We start from the raw sequence: 13,245 nt of genomic DNA, 5'->3' as shown, positions 1-13,245 counted from the left end.
ACACATTTAGCAGTGCAAGTCTCCATATCCCATTGCCAGTCCAATACCGAGTCACCCAGTTCCCTAGAACCTAGGAACATTTTAAGAGTCTATTTAACACATTTCACAGTCAGGAGCAGAGTGTACATCTATTTACCTAACAGACCATTATGGATCTTTTAGGAGCTACATCTAAATTGTTCCTACTTTGCACATTATTTATCCAGCAGCTTCTGATGGCCCCAGTACAACTATGTGTTGCATGTGTGTTAACTTAGTATATTCACACTAACCTAAAACAGCTCTTCAAAACAAACAAAATTCTATACAGAAGAAACAGATTCAAAAAGCTGGTCCTGCAAAGAACGCTTTTTGAATATCAGTGCGCAATAGCTAGGTGTGGCAACACCTCTATAATTAAGATTGGGTTGTTATTTTTCCACTTCAAAAAGGAATTCAATGTTGTGCACGCGTGTGTGTGTGTGTGTGTGTGTGTAAGTAATACAATAAATCTTTCCAAAATGTATAACAAATAATTTGTGAGTCGAATTTTCCCAGATTGTCAAGTATACATGTTAATTTATGAATTAAAAATCATTAAAAGAGTTATTCGGTTAGCTAGCGGTATCCTAGGAAGGATAAACACTATTCTGAGTGTTTCACCTTTTTAGGATATCACTGGCTACCAGCCATCTGGGTTTGTTCACTTTCAAACTTTCCACATAGCTAAAACTCACTGCAAACTAATACCAAATGTACATTTGGAATCTTGAACCACCAAACATATCAGACACCAGATACTTAATCTGTGCATTTATGTCAACATTCAATATTTGCTAATGTTGCTAAGTTTGTAATACAGAGTGTGTATGTGGTGTGTTTCCTTCTCTATTAGAGGGAAAAGACAGCTCCTTGTGAATGTGTGGAGTCTGTCACTATATGTGGAAGTGTGCTGTGCTGCAAAGAGGAGTCCATAACTTAACTTTTTTTGTGTTAGGCAAATGTCACATTTAACCATTCTTCATCTCTTTAATTATATTCATGTGCATGGAATAAAATTTCAGTGTCAACTTTGTGAGCTGTTCAAGACGAGTTAATGCTTAGAATTCTATACAAAATTAATACAGTAACATCAATACTGAAGTTCTCAGGACATAGTAGATTTCATAGAAGTTCCTTGAAGGAACCAAGGTGTTGAGTGTTTGTAACCTTTCAATTCCTCTTTCAGAAGGTCTGTGTAAGGGAGAGATGTCTTCACATAGCAAAAATAAAGTCTTTTGCATCATTTGAGGAGTGGAGGGAAGGAAATATTTGATCAGCCATAAATAAAAGAAAAAGATTACAGCAATAAATTTAAACTGAAAATACAAATCAATTACATCCTCCTCCAGTCTACGTTGCACTTTTCAGGACAAGTAAATTACTCTACCACTTGCTCATAGTTATTGTATTAAATAATCACAGGTTATAATACTATCCCAGAAAAATGTCATATGTTCTCTTGACTTCATCTAGCAAAGTAGCATTGAGAGAGATGAGGAGTCACTGAGCTCATCAGCAACGTTAAGATCCTGTGCATCTTTTAAAACTTTCTACGTTTTAGGAAGTCAACTGTAATGCATACCTATGCTAGTAAAGAAAGATGCTCTCAACAAGCATACTGGCTATTGAAACAGAAAGAATCCAAATTCCAAAAGAAATTGTGTCTGTGAAGAGCTGCTTTCATTTGAAAACTATTTATCCATTTCACTTATCGATGCCACCACTTTCATTAGCCTAGAATACAGATTTTAGGCTTTGATTTATTAAAAAAAATAAAAATAAAAAATACAGCACAATAAACCCCACAAGATATTATGAAATAAAGCCACCAAAAAGACATTTTTAAAAATGTTTCCGGTGCTAAATTAATACTATGGCTATTTCCATTGATTTTTGTCTGCCATTTCAATTCTCAGAACATTAAATGACACCATTTCCACTTGACATGAAAATTTGCAGCCCTCATTTCTTTCCATAAACATTGGGGACACCAAAAGGAGAGTCTTAGCCTTCAGTACATGTTTTCAACCTGGATATGAGGGAGAGGAACACTTTCCAGCACCAGTGATTATCATTTGTTAATCTTTCTGTGTATATGTGCATAACTCAGCAGAACATGAACATCTGCCAAAAGAATGTTAATGGACTCTGGATGGGAGGAGAGATTATCTCCTGATTCAAAATCATCCTGCTCCACACAGAAATGTTTTGTTCCTCTGCCATGACAATCATTCCAAATTGTCATGGGACTGAAATAAGTATTTCATGGCCTTTATAAGGTAGGTTGGCAAAATGCCTCTCATAGCAAACTATGGTCTCCATGGAAAACAACAGCAACTGAAAACAGTAGGATTCAGAACACTCCACATCATTTCTAATTTGGAGTTTGAAATATAATCCCTTTTGAGATCAGAGAGACAACAATTTAGAATATGTCTATACTGTAATCAGAAGTATGATTGCAGTGTGGGTAGGCATACCTACACGTTAGCTTAAATCTAGCAAGGGTAGCTAAAATACAGTGAAGATGCAGTGACACAGGCTTCAGTGTGGGCTGTACAAGCAAGCACTTGTGTTGATAGCCCATGCTGCCACACTTTCACGGATATTTTTTAGCCACACCAGCTAGATCAAACCTAGAGCAGGTATGTCTCCCCTAATTGCAATCTCACCCACCAACTGCAGTGTAGGCAATACCCATAGAGTAATGCCATCAACTTGTCTGGGAACTAAGGCCTTGTCTACACTACGAGAGTAGTTCGATTTTACTTGCATCGAATTTTTGTAATCGATATTGCAAAGTCGAACGTGTGTGTCCACACTAAGGACAGTAATTCGACTTTGTGCGTCCACACTAACGGTGATAGCGTCGACATTCGAAGCGGTGCACTGTGGTCAGCTATCCCACAGTTCCCGCAGTCCCCTCTGCCCATTGGAATTCTGGGTGTAGCCGGCAATGCCTTCTGGGTAACAAAATGAGTCGAGGGTGCTTTTGGGAAACTGTCGTCATCCGTCCATCACTCCCGCCCTCCCTCCCTGAAAGCGCCGGCGGGAAAACAGTTCGCGCGCTTTTCCAGTCATTGACAGCGCGGACGCCACTGTACTCCGAGCATGGAGCCCGCTGCGACCATCGCTGCAGTTGTGGCCGCTCTCAACGTCTCGCAGCTTATCATAAAGGTTTCCCTGAGGCAGATGCAGAAAAGTCAGGCAAGGAGGCTACGGCACCGCGGTGATGTCCTGAAGTCTGAGAGTAGCACAGACCTGTCAGAAAGCAGGCGACCCAGCGCCGAGGACATCACAGTGGCAATGGGTCATGTTGATGCCGTGGAACGGCGATTCTGGGCACGGGAAACAAGCACTGAGTGGTGGGACCGCATAGTGCTGCAGGTCTGGGATGAATCCCAGTGGCTGCGAAACTTTCGCATGCGGAAGGGAACTTTCCTGGAACTTTGTGAGTTGCTGTCCCCTGCCCTGAAGCGCAGTGACACCCGGTTGCGAGCTGCACTGAGTGTACAGAAGCGAGTGGCCATAGCCCTGTGGAAGCTTGCAACGCCAGACAGCTACCGGTCAGTCGCGAACCAGTTTGGGGTGGGCAAATCTACCGTGGGGGTTGTTGTGATGCAAGTAGCGAAGGCAATCGTTGATGTACTGCTGCCAAAGGTAGTGACCCTGGGAAACGTGGAGGCGATCATAGATGGCTTCGCAGCGATGGGATTCCCAAACTGCGGTGGGGCCATAGATGGAACTCACATCCCTATCCTGGCACCGGACCACCAGGCCACCCAGTACATTAACCGAAAGGGATACTTTTCCATGGTGCTGCAAGCACTGGTGGACCACAGGGGACGTTTTACCAACATCTACGTGGGATGGCCGGGCAAGGTTCATGACGCTCGTGTTTTCAGGAACTCTGGTCTGTTTAGACGGCTGCAACAAGGTATTTACTTCCCGGACCACAAAATAACTGTTGGGGATGTGGAGATGCCTATAGTCATCCTCGGGGACCCAGCCTACCCGCTAATGCCCTGGCTCATGAAGCCCTATACTGGCGCCCTGGACACTGAAAAAGAACTCTTCAACTACCGGCTGAGCAAGTGCAGAATGGTGGTGGAGTGTGCTTTTGGCCGTCTCAAGGGGAGATGGAGAAGCTTACTGACTCGCTGTGATCTCAGCGAAACCAATATCCCCATTGTTATAGCAGCTTGCTGTGTGCTCCACAATCTCTGTGAGAGCAAGGGGGAGACCTTTATGGCGGGGTGGGAGGTTGACGAAAATAGCCTGGCTGGTGATTACTCACAGCCAGACAGCCGGGCGATTAGAAGAGACCAGCGGGACGCGCTGTGCATCCGGGAGGCTTTGAAAGCAAAGTTCCTGAGTGAGCAGGGTAACCTGTGATTTTATAGTTTGTGTACTGAGAAGCTAAACCTGCCCCCGTTTCTTTACCCAGGTAATGTTGACTATCCTATCCAGTTACATACCCCCTTCACCCCCCCTCCAACACACGTGTCGAAATAAAAATAGTTCTACTTTGTTAAAGCACACCGTTTTCTTTAATACTGTTTTAGCGGGAATTTTTTATAACTGGGACGCAGACTGTGGTGCGGGGCGGGTCTAGTGTTGTGATGCGAATGCAGCTTCTAAACTCAAGGATTGACAGGCTCCGCTGCGGTGGGATGCTTGTTTCAACGGAGCCTGTCACCCCTCCTGATCGGGACTGTGTGTATGGGAGGTCTATTTGACTTTGTGGCAGGGGGAGGACGGTTACAGATCCCATGCTGTGTGGCTCTGTGATCCTGTCTAAGGACCGGCGCTTAAGATCTGTAACTGCCCTCCCCCGCCACAAAGTCACAGAGCAACCCACCCCCCCCAACATTACATCAAAACAACCTCCCAGACTAACCGGGGCAACTAGTCACTGCATCACTGCACTGTGTATGTGCCCTGCTGCTGTGCCTGCCCCCGACTATGTACCCTGCCAAAGGAGACTGTCCTGTCCAATTTCCAACCCCCTTTCCCCTCCTCCTCCAAAAGAACATGATTGAAACAGTAGTTAACAGAAACGAATTTTTTATTATCAACTACACATGGCATTGGGAGGTGAAACTTGGACGTGGGCTTGTGTCAGGCGGGAAGGAAAGAACTTTTCAAATTTTGGGAAATGAGAGCCTTCTGCTACTAGAGCTCTCTGCAGGGGTGGAGTGAGAGTTAGCAGGGACTCTGCCGCCTCTCCTTCTTTGCACTTTGGGTGAGGTGGGTATGGGACTTGGTGGCGGGGGAGGGCGGTTAGAGATGGACAGCAGCGGGGCTCTGTCCTCCTGCCTCCGTTCCTGCAGAACATCCACAAGGCGCCGGAGCGTGTCCGTTTGCTCCCTCAGTAGTCCAAGCAGCGTTTGAGTCGCCTGCTGGTCTTCCTGCCGCCACCTCTCCTCCCGATCCATGTTGGCTTGGTGCATTCGGGTCAAGTTCTCCCGCCACTGGGTCTGCTGTGCTGCCTGGGCTTGGGAAGAGGCCATAAGCTCAGAGAACATGTCCTCCCGTGTCCTCTTCTTCCTACGCCTAATCCGCGCTAGCCTCTGGGAGTGTGATTCCAGGCTAGGTTGTGAGACAGTCGCAGACGGGGCTGTGGAAATGGGAAAAAGGGAGTGAATTCCTCTGAAAGATAAATGTAGTTGTGAACAAAGAACATAGTCTTTCTCTGTGAACAAGACCATGCACAGCACCTTTCACATGCGCACTCAGCACAAGGTCGAATTCTCGGCCTTCGCATTCTGTGCCTGGGGTCTTGAACAGCACATTTGAGAAGCGAGGCAGCACAACGGAATTTCTGTTGCAGGCAGACATGGTAAGCCGTACACTTGTGGCAGTTTAAAACTTTTATATTACCACTGGCCTCATTTCACATTTAAATCAATGTCAGTCCCTGCTGCCAGCAATCCGGCAAGCGGGAACTCTGCCCCTGTCCCACCCCCTCGCGGCTGTCCCCGGGAATGATCCCTTTCGGCTGCCCCTCTCCCGCCTCCACCGCGTGGCTGCAAACCAGCGGTGACAGTTCTGTAAAGGAACGGGAAAGCAGTCCCAACACTAACATTCCCCTACCTAATTAAAAGCAGGTCACCATGGCCGACATCACCCTGATGAGGATCTCCGAGAGCGACAAAGAGAGAATGCTCCGGGAAAGCCTCCAAAGACCAGGGCCGTATGCCGCCCTGCTGTGCAGAGCAATGATCCCCGAGTACCTGATAATCTCGTGGCGCGGCAACGTGTCGTACTTCGGAGGACCCAATAAGGCCGCTCTCCCCAAGAACCTCATGCAACGGCTTTCAAGTTACCTCCAGGAGAGCTTCATCGAGATGTCCCAGGAGGATTACTGCTCTATCCCCGCACATATAGACCGCATTTTACTGTAGCTGCAGTAGCAGGGAATACACAGTAGAGCGGCTTGTGCAGGACAATCACTGAAAACCGGACATTGCTAGATTTCTTTTCAAAACTTGCACTGCCCCTTACTAAACCGTTAAGCGCCTAGGGCACACTAATCATGAACAACCCATTCTTTTAATTGTTAATATTCCTGTTTTGTTAAAAATAAATGTTTAGATGTTTACAACACTTACTGGCTGATCCTTCACCAGATTCTGTGTCCGGGGTAATGGCTGGGGACGCTTCGTAGGGGATCTCTGTAAGGGTGATGAAGAGATCCTGGCTGTCGGGGAAATCAGCGTTGTGAGAGCTGCCAACTGCCTCGCCCTCCTCATCTCCTTCCTCATCTTCCCCGTCCCCTAACATGTCTGAGGAACCGGCCGTGGACAGTATCCCATCCTCAGAGTCCACGGTCACTGGTGGGGTAGTGGTGGCGGCAGCACCGAGGATGGAATGCAGTGCCTCGTAGAAACGGGATGTCTGGGGATGGGATCCGGAGCGTCCGTTTGCCTCTTTGGTCTTCTGGTAGCCTTGTCTCAGCTCCTTGATTTTCACGCGGCACTGCGTTGCATCCCGGCTGTATCCTCTCTCTGCCATGTCTTTAGAGATCTTCTCGTAGATCTTTGCATTCCTTCTTTTGGATCGCAGCTCGGAAAGCACGGACTCATCGCCCCACACAGCGATGAGATCCAAGACTTCACGATCAGTCCATGCTGGGGCTCTCTTTCTATTCCCAGACTGCACGGCCATCACTGCTGGAGAGCTCTGCATCGTTGCCAGTGCTGCTGTGCTCGCCACGATGTCCAGACAGGAAATGAGATTCAAACTGGCCAGACAGGAAAAGGAATTCAAATTCAAATTTTCCCGGGGCTTTTCCTGTGTGGCTGGTCAGAGCATCCGAGCTCGCACTGCTGTCCAGAGCGTCAACAGAGTGGTGCACTGTGGGATAGCTCCCGGAGCTATTAGCGTCGATTTCCATCCACACCTAGCCTAATTCGACATGGCCATGTCGAATTTAGCGCTACTCCCCTCGTCGGGGAGGAGTACAGAAGTCGAATTAAAGAGACCTCTATGTCGAACTAAATAGCATCGCAGTGTGGACGGGTGCAGGGTTAATTCGATTTAACGGCGCTAACTTCGACATAAACGCCTAGTGTAGACCAGGCCTAAGTCACCTAGATCCCATTAGGAGTCCTATGAACTGTGCAGTTACAACACCTCAAGTTATTTGTAATGCAATTTTTAAAAGTCTAAGTTCTCCTTAATGTTTCATCTATGTGCTCACAAAACCATTAAAGAAGGTCATTATTGAAAAAGCATTTCTAACAACTTTACACAAAAATTACTACTCCAATCCTCAGATCTCTTTTCAGATGCATAAGCACTGTCACCAGTAAGTTTACATCACTGCAATGCATGAATATGATGGCAAAACAGGTACTGAAATAAAACAAACTTACCTTGGTGGGAATGCGGGATGTCAACAAGAAGGCCCGACATGATGTAAGCACCTAAAAAATGGAGAGCAAAAGCAGTGTTTCATATCTACAGGGACAGCACTCAGAAATATTAGTGTCTTTCGTAAGAATCTTTCTTTACGAAGACTTTTACTGCTTCTCATAACTAAGTAATCCAAGGCATCAGATGAACAAGTGACTTGCACAAAGTCACACTGAGTCAGTGGTTGACTGTTTAAAAGACAGGCTTATATTTTCCAACAGATAAAAATGAGCAGAACTGAACAAGATAACTTCACAGACAATAAGGACACTAATTTCGGGCTTCTTTGGTGTCCAAGGGCCTGATCTTGCAAACACTTACTACCCAGATGTAGTACTTATCTAAGTCAAATAATCCCATTGAAGTGTATGATAAGGATTGTTTGCAGGATCAGGCCATATAGACCTGATCCAGCTCTCACTGCAGTCAGTAAGAGTCTTTCCATTGACTTAAATGGGAGCTGGATTAGTCTCTAATCTAGTAGACCAGTGCGAGGAGAATTTTGTGATCTGGTTTTCTGTAAATAGGCTACTATAGGAATCTTAATACCAGCTAGACAGAATATATTTAACTAAATTGAACAGTAACATCTTAATTCCATTCTTATGAAATTTTAAAAAGAAATCAATTTGAAAAGTGAAAACACCAGGAATGTAAAAATGCCAGTATTTGAGTGGAACACAAATAAGTCCAATGTATATAAAATATTAGCATTATGAGAGATTATGGACAAACATTTCCCTTCAAATAAACCCAGTGGATCTCTAAAGTAACAATGCATGTGTCTCCCACCGATGTCAATGGGAAAGAATTTCTGTGCAGGTAGGTAAAACGGAAAATTGGAGTTGAGATTGAACAGACAGATCAGAGAGAACACTAGCTTCGAGAGAAGATTCAATGTTAGTAAAGTTTTTAGACATTACCTCAAGGAGAAATACTATAGTATGAGCAACAAAAATACTTTCAAATTCCAGTAGCACTTTCCATCCAATCGACCTTCAAGCGCTTTACATAAACAGCAATAAGTTCGGCCTCACAATACGCCTATAGACGTAGGTAAGTCAAATGTACCAGATTTCTGTATTCATTTTCATTTCAGATGGGGAAACTGACCCACCTTGGGTCCAATGACCTGACCAAAGCCCCACCTCCAGTGAGTGGCAGACCTAGTTATAGAATCCACATTTCTTAGATACAGTCTTGTACTTAAACCATTAGACTGGCATCTAACTTCAGATGAATAGCTTTAATAAAAACAAATAAAAAAACCCATTTTCTATGCATATTATGCTAGCATCAGCATGAGAGATGAACCAAATATCCAGAGCCAAACACGCCCCGAACTTTGAGAGTTTGAAATCCAGATCTGAACTTGAATCTACCTCTAGTGCAGCTAAGGTTGCCAACTAGGGATGTAAATAGTGGCTAAAAAAAGAAACCATTTAACCTATTGAAATTCAATCCGTTAAATGGTTAATGGGAAACTAGGGGTGTGGGGGTGCTGCAGTCCCCCCTCCCCGACATTTTACATGGGGCACCACTGCCCTCGCCCCCCCCCCCCACCTCGTGTGCCCGGGATCCCGCTCCATCCAGGGGCGGCAGCGGAGTTTAATCATTAACTAGAACCGATAAGAATCAAGTTTATCAGTTAACCGGTTAAACTTTTAAATCCCTATTGTCAATCCTCCAGGATTGTCCTGGAGTCTCCAGGAATTAAAGATTAAATCTTTAATTAAACATTGTGTCATGTGATGAAATCTCCAGGAATTCATTCAACCAAAGTTGGCAACCCTAAGTGCGGCCCATGTGTGGAAGGCAATCCTAGCAAGTGGCGGTAGACTCCAACTTATGCCAATTTACAGTAATCTACTACTTTTGACCATAGCAGACTGTGCAACTCAGAGATATGAAAATAATTAACTTCATATAGCTCTCACAAAAACAACGAGGAGTCCTTGTGGCACCTTAGAGACTAACATTTATTTGGGCGTAAGCTTTCTTGGGCTAAACCCCACTTCATCAGATGCATGGAGTGGAAAATACAGAGGCAGGTATAAATACACAGCATATGAAAAGATGGGAGTTGTCTTACCAAGTGGAGAGTCAGTGCTAACAAGCCAATTCAATTAAGGTGGAAGTGGGCTATTCTCAACAGTTGACAAGAAGAGAGGAAAAATCACTTTGGTAGTACTAATGAGTTCAATGTAGTCAAGGTGGCCCAGTCTTTATTCAGGCCTAATTTGATGGTGTCCAGTTTGCAAATTAATTCCAGTTCTGTAGTTTCTCATTGGAGTCAGTTTCTGAAGTTTTTTTGTTGAAGAATTGCCACTTTTAAGTCTCCTTTTGAGTGTCCAGGGAGGTTGAAGTGTTCTCCTACTGGTTTTTGAATGTTATAATTCTTGATGTAGGATTTGTGTCCATTTATTATTTGAGTAGAGACTGTCCGGTTTGGTCAATGTACATGGCAGAGGGGCATTGCTGGCACATGATGGCATATATTACATTGGAATATATGGACAGAAATCTGACATCAAGAATTATAACATTCTAAAACCAGTAGGAGAACACTTCCATCTCCCTGGACACTCAAAGTGGCAATTCTTCAACAAAAAAACTTCAAAAACAGACTCCCAGGAGAAACTGCAGAATTGGAATTATTTTGCAAACTGGACATCATCAAATTAGGTTTGAATAAAGACTGGGAGGGGATGAGTCACTACAAAAACTAATTCCCCCCTGCTGATACTCACACCTTCTTGTCAACTGTTGAGAATAGCCCACTTCCTCCTTAATTGAATTGGCTTGTTAGCACTGACCCCCCCACCCACTTGGTAAGGCAACTCCCATATTTTCAAATGTTGTGTATTTATACCTACCTATTGTATTTTCCACTCCATGCATCTAATGAAGTGGGTTTTCGCCCATGAACGCTTATGCCCAAATACATTTTGTAGTCTCTAAGGCCTGGTCCCCACTAAGTCCCCAAATTGGACTAAGGTACGCAAATTCAGCTACGTTAATAACGTAGCTGAATTCGAAGTACCTTAGTCCGAACTTACCGCGGTCCAGACGCGGCAGGAAGTCTCCCCCCGTCGATGCCGCGTACTCCTCTCGGCGAGCTGGAGTACCGGCGCCGACTGTGAGCACTTCTGGGATCGATCTCAGAACATCGATGGCGTGCCGCCGGACCAGCCGGTAAGTGAAGACTAGGCCTAAGGTGCCACAAGGACTCCTCGTTGTTTTTGCTGATACAGACTAACACGGCTACTACTCTGAAACATATAGCTCTCAGTCTCACATAATCTGAATTGTTGAGCAGCATTAGTCATGTCCATTCTGTAAGAGACACTCATCAGTTGACTAAACACCTACAGACCCTGTCTGGAACACCTTTGCTGTGACTTGATTGAAGGATTCCAGACTTCAAAAGAAAAACCTGCCTTGTCCACTATAGTTCATTTCTGAACAGAGAAAATCTCTGTCCCCCTCTGTGCTAAGTGCACGAACTGTGAGCACACCTCCAATATCTGAGACAGAATAGGTACATCTCATCCATATCCCCCAGTGAACGACCCTACTTACCAAAGAGCTCCACTGGCAATTCTGGTACTGCAGAGAAGATATGGCATTAGGAGATGTTTGACTACCTTCAATAGCTAGACGCAGCAGGGGTTGCTGTAGGAGCACCCAATTGGGGATGAAAGGCCAGCCTCACCGCTGCTCACCAGCAACAGCTCAACTAGAAAAATGCCTCAGGAGTGGAGCGGGCACCGGGGGGGGGGGGGGGGAGGGGAGGGGGGCTGGCTCTTGGCTATGGCATCTTCCCTGCCTCCTTTTCTCTGCCCCTGGCTATCTAGTCTCGGGGTTAGAGTTCGGAGAGTAACTGGAGCAGGGCAACTCTTGGAGAGCTGCTTCCTTTACTTACATTCTAGCTGCTGGCCTACAAATCATGTAGATACTGTCAACGCATTTATAAGCACACGGGGACACCTCAGTTACATTAAAATTGTGCCCCACAACCTTGTTTTAACAGATTTGCCTGCACAGATGGACCCAAGCTGTGTTATAACTAGATAGCATGGTTTCTTTAATGTGGTTATAACATACCGCAATTCTACCTATGCAGGCAAACCCAAGCCATGCTATAACAAGGTTGGAGCACAACTGAGTTGTAAATGGATACCACAACTCAGCTATAACTGTAGTGCAGGACACAATGCTTGCCCTCAGAATGTAGTCAGTCTTTAAATGTACCCAGATCTCAGACTGAAATACCTGTAAAAGTCACCCTGCCAGAGTGCCTGCTTGACTTAAGGAGCTCCTATTAAAGGCATCACTTCAAAAGGGTACTTACTCCCAGACTGCTCAAAAGCCCTTCTACTTGAAGGGTAACATAGTACAGAGAGAGAGATTTCCATTCCGCCAAAGTTCAGAATTCCACATTTCTTACTGGCGAAACTGTTACAAATGTAATTACAAAATAATAAAAATTTGATTGCTTTTAAATTACTGTTAAACAAAAAGGTCAATTCTGTTACTTTAAAATGAATACTCTAACTTAACTATAGCAGAGCTGGTGCCCCACTGTAATAACCAACTTGAGGAGAACAGTGTTGACATTTATCACAATTGTGGCCTTTTGAATCCATGAGTATGCAACCTGACCTTTCATATAGCTGACTTGAGTTTAGGGCTTTCTGACATTTTTTTAAACATTTCAAAATTTTGTGTGACATCATCTAAATTCCTTTTAAGTAACATTGTTAACGCTTAAAAATATACTAACATCTTCCCTAAGACAACTTAAAAGAGTTCAAAAATATATGAAGACAATCTTAGAAACACCAATTTTTACCCTTCTCTTATTCCTTGAAGGTAAGGCCACAGTGAAGAAAAAATTAGATGATGTATGGGCTAATCGTTGTTCTGTGGAGAAGGTTCTGTAGAGTTGGTACTGATTTTTAAAAGGACAATATAAAAAGGATATTTTGTTGTTTTTCAAAATCACAGTCAAAGGGTGGCTGGTCCTTTAAGTGGAGATGGGCCTAGGCTCACACTGCTCAGCTAGCTCCCAGCTGAGACTAATCCAGTGATTAGAGAAACCTGCAAGTGGCTCAGTTGGAAGAGGGAGGTTGGCTCCAGTGGCAGGCCCTGGAGCAAGAAAGGGAAGAGACACAAAAGGGGAAAGGACTCCGGACCCATGCAAAGACCCTGGTTCAGGGAAAAGACCAGATTCACGTGTACAACTTATGTTGAACTGTTTTACTGTGTTTGAAGAATAAACTGGGTCCTGAAGGAAGGGTT

At 44.7% G+C, this 13,245-nt stretch overlaps 2 protein-coding genes across 10 annotated transcripts in view; both read right to left on the bottom strand.

Annotated features, from left to right (window-relative positions):
• Positions 1 to 13,245, bottom strand: part of CARMIL1 (capping protein regulator and myosin 1 linker 1) — a 360,331-nt gene that overhangs the window by 148,514 nt on the left and 198,572 nt on the right. For all 9 annotated transcript variants that reach the window (XM_065581995.1, XM_024102104.3, XM_065581992.1 and 6 more), the window contains one exon: positions 7,902 to 7,952. Coding sequence is in view for 5 of the 9 variants with exons in the window: in XM_024102104.3 (XP_023957872.2) it covers positions 7,902 to 7,952 (51 nt within the window). In the remaining 4 variants the exon portion in view is untranslated. The remainder of the gene's footprint in view (positions 1 to 7,901; positions 7,953 to 13,245) is intronic.
• LOC135981029 (uncharacterized) lies at positions 5,072 to 7,627 on the bottom strand. Its single transcript, XM_065582005.1, has 2 exons — positions 6,636 to 7,627; positions 5,072 to 5,641 (listed from the first exon to the last, which is right to left on the bottom strand). The coding sequence occupies exons 1-2, from the start codon at positions 7,210 to 7,212 to the stop codon at positions 5,166 to 5,168; spliced, it is 1,053 nt and encodes a 350-aa protein (XP_065438077.1). The 5' UTR covers positions 7,213 to 7,627; the 3' UTR covers positions 5,072 to 5,165.

The sequence above is a fragment of the Chrysemys picta genome, chromosome 2 (assembly GCF_011386835.1).
Source record: "Chrysemys picta bellii isolate R12L10 chromosome 2, ASM1138683v2, whole genome shotgun sequence".
In the NCBI taxonomy this organism is placed as follows: domain Eukaryota; kingdom Metazoa; phylum Chordata; order Testudines; family Emydidae; genus Chrysemys; species Chrysemys picta.
This window is presented reverse-complemented; position numbering and strand designations above follow the sequence as displayed.